The sequence below is a fragment of the Merops nubicus genome, unplaced genomic scaffold (assembly GCF_000691845.1).
Source record: "Merops nubicus isolate BGI_N331 unplaced genomic scaffold, ASM69184v1 scaffold1800, whole genome shotgun sequence".
NCBI lineage: Eukaryota > Metazoa > Chordata > Aves > Coraciiformes > Meropidae > Merops > Merops nubicus.
The window spans coordinates 44,865-46,360 of NW_008584766.1; the positions used below are offsets into that span (position 1 = coordinate 44,865).

General features: G+C 54.2%; 1 protein-coding gene across 1 annotated transcript in view; it reads right to left on the reverse strand.

Annotated features, from left to right (window-relative positions):
- Positions 1 to 987, reverse strand: part of TMEM72 (transmembrane protein 72) — a 6,774-nt gene extending 5,787 nt beyond the window's left edge. The window contains exon 1 of the mRNA XM_008945237.1: positions 918 to 987. Coding sequence (XP_008943485.1) covers positions 918 to 987 — 70 coding nt within the window. The remainder of the gene's footprint in view (positions 1 to 917) is intronic.
- Between the last annotated feature and the right edge of the window lie 509 nt (positions 988 to 1,496).

Here is a 1,496-nt window from a genome sequence, read left to right on the forward strand (position 1 = left end):
CCTTTAGGCAAATCAGGCACTTTGATCTCTGCTTTACTGATGGGGAAACTGAGGCAGGGAGAGCTGTCTGTCCTGTCCCATAACAGTGAGTCAGCAGAGGTGCCAGGATGAATCTCTGAGCCCTCTGTGTTATCTATTTCCCCCAGTCCCACCTGGAGATGCCCCATGTGAGAGGGTTTCTTGCCACAGTTCAGTCCTAAGTTAGATGCTGTGCCTGAGACATCTGACTCAAAACACCTGCATTTCACCTGAAACCAAGCACTCAGGTGTGCCACCAAACCCAGAGGATGCTGGTCCCAAGCAGCCCCTGGCAGCAACTAAGGATGCAACTATCCAGGTGGGTGCATTTACGATGTTTGCAGTGCAGCTATAACCTAGACTGCTTCCCAAGCCTGCTCCCTGATGGGTTGCTAGAGAGACAGAGCAGTCCTTTGGCAGTAACGGTGCCATCATGGCTGGGACCTCTCCATGCTGCCTGGCAGAGGACATCTCACTGCACACACCACAAGGAACTCTTCCTTCATTTTCATGTCCCACAGAGCAGTCTGGCAATTTTGCACAGCCATGAGTATTTTGCTTTTCAGACTCATTCACATCTTGCCTGTGCTTGTGCCTGTTTTACAAGAATATAATTCAATTTTCTTTTCCCTTTTGCTTTAGCTTGTTCTCTGCCACACTGAGAGCTGGCTCTTCCTTTCTGACATCACACTGTGCCTCCCATAGCATTTTGAAAGAGCCTGGCCAAGCACTGAACACTCTCCCTCCTTGGGTCCCAAAGCAAATGTAAGCCAGTTTCTTTGTTCCTCTCATAGGATGGGGCAGTGACTGCACCTGGCCAAAGGCAGGGAGACAGCTCAGGGGTCCCGACACCCGCTCAATGCCTTTTAGTGCCGAAGAAAAAGAGAGCTTGCTCTTACCTGCTGCAGTAGAGATGCCCAGCAACCGGCAGGTGTACTCCAGGGCACTCCAAAATGCCTTGTGCTGCATGGTAAGGAGATGAAGACTGCAGTGCCAACTAGACAAAATCTCCTCTTCAGAGCTCCCGCCTTATACGTAGCCCAGCAGCTCCCAGCTGCAGGCAAAGCCTCCTGCACCCAGCACCAAGTGACCTTCCTGAAGGAAAGGGCAGTGCGTGCAGGGCTGGCCACTCCAGCGGGGCCTCCCGGGGAGGGTGGTCGGAGAGCAAGCTGCCACCACAGGGAACCGGCCAGCACTGCTTCCCGCCGCTCCTGACGGGGCTGGGGAGACTCGGCCTTCTCCCACTTGCTTGCCACTCGCTTGCGTTGCCGGCCCGGCGGTGATTAATGATTGGTAAGGGGGGTGCGGCTTTGGGAGCATTTGCACCCGGGGTGCATGGCCTTTCCTGCTCCTGAGGAGGAGGCTCTGGAAGCCCAAGCTGATTAAATGCATGTGAAGTCATTAGTGCTGTGCAGATCCCGGCAGGTTAACCATTTGTGAGGACGGCGATGTTTGCTCTTGGCAAGCCGGCGGCACAT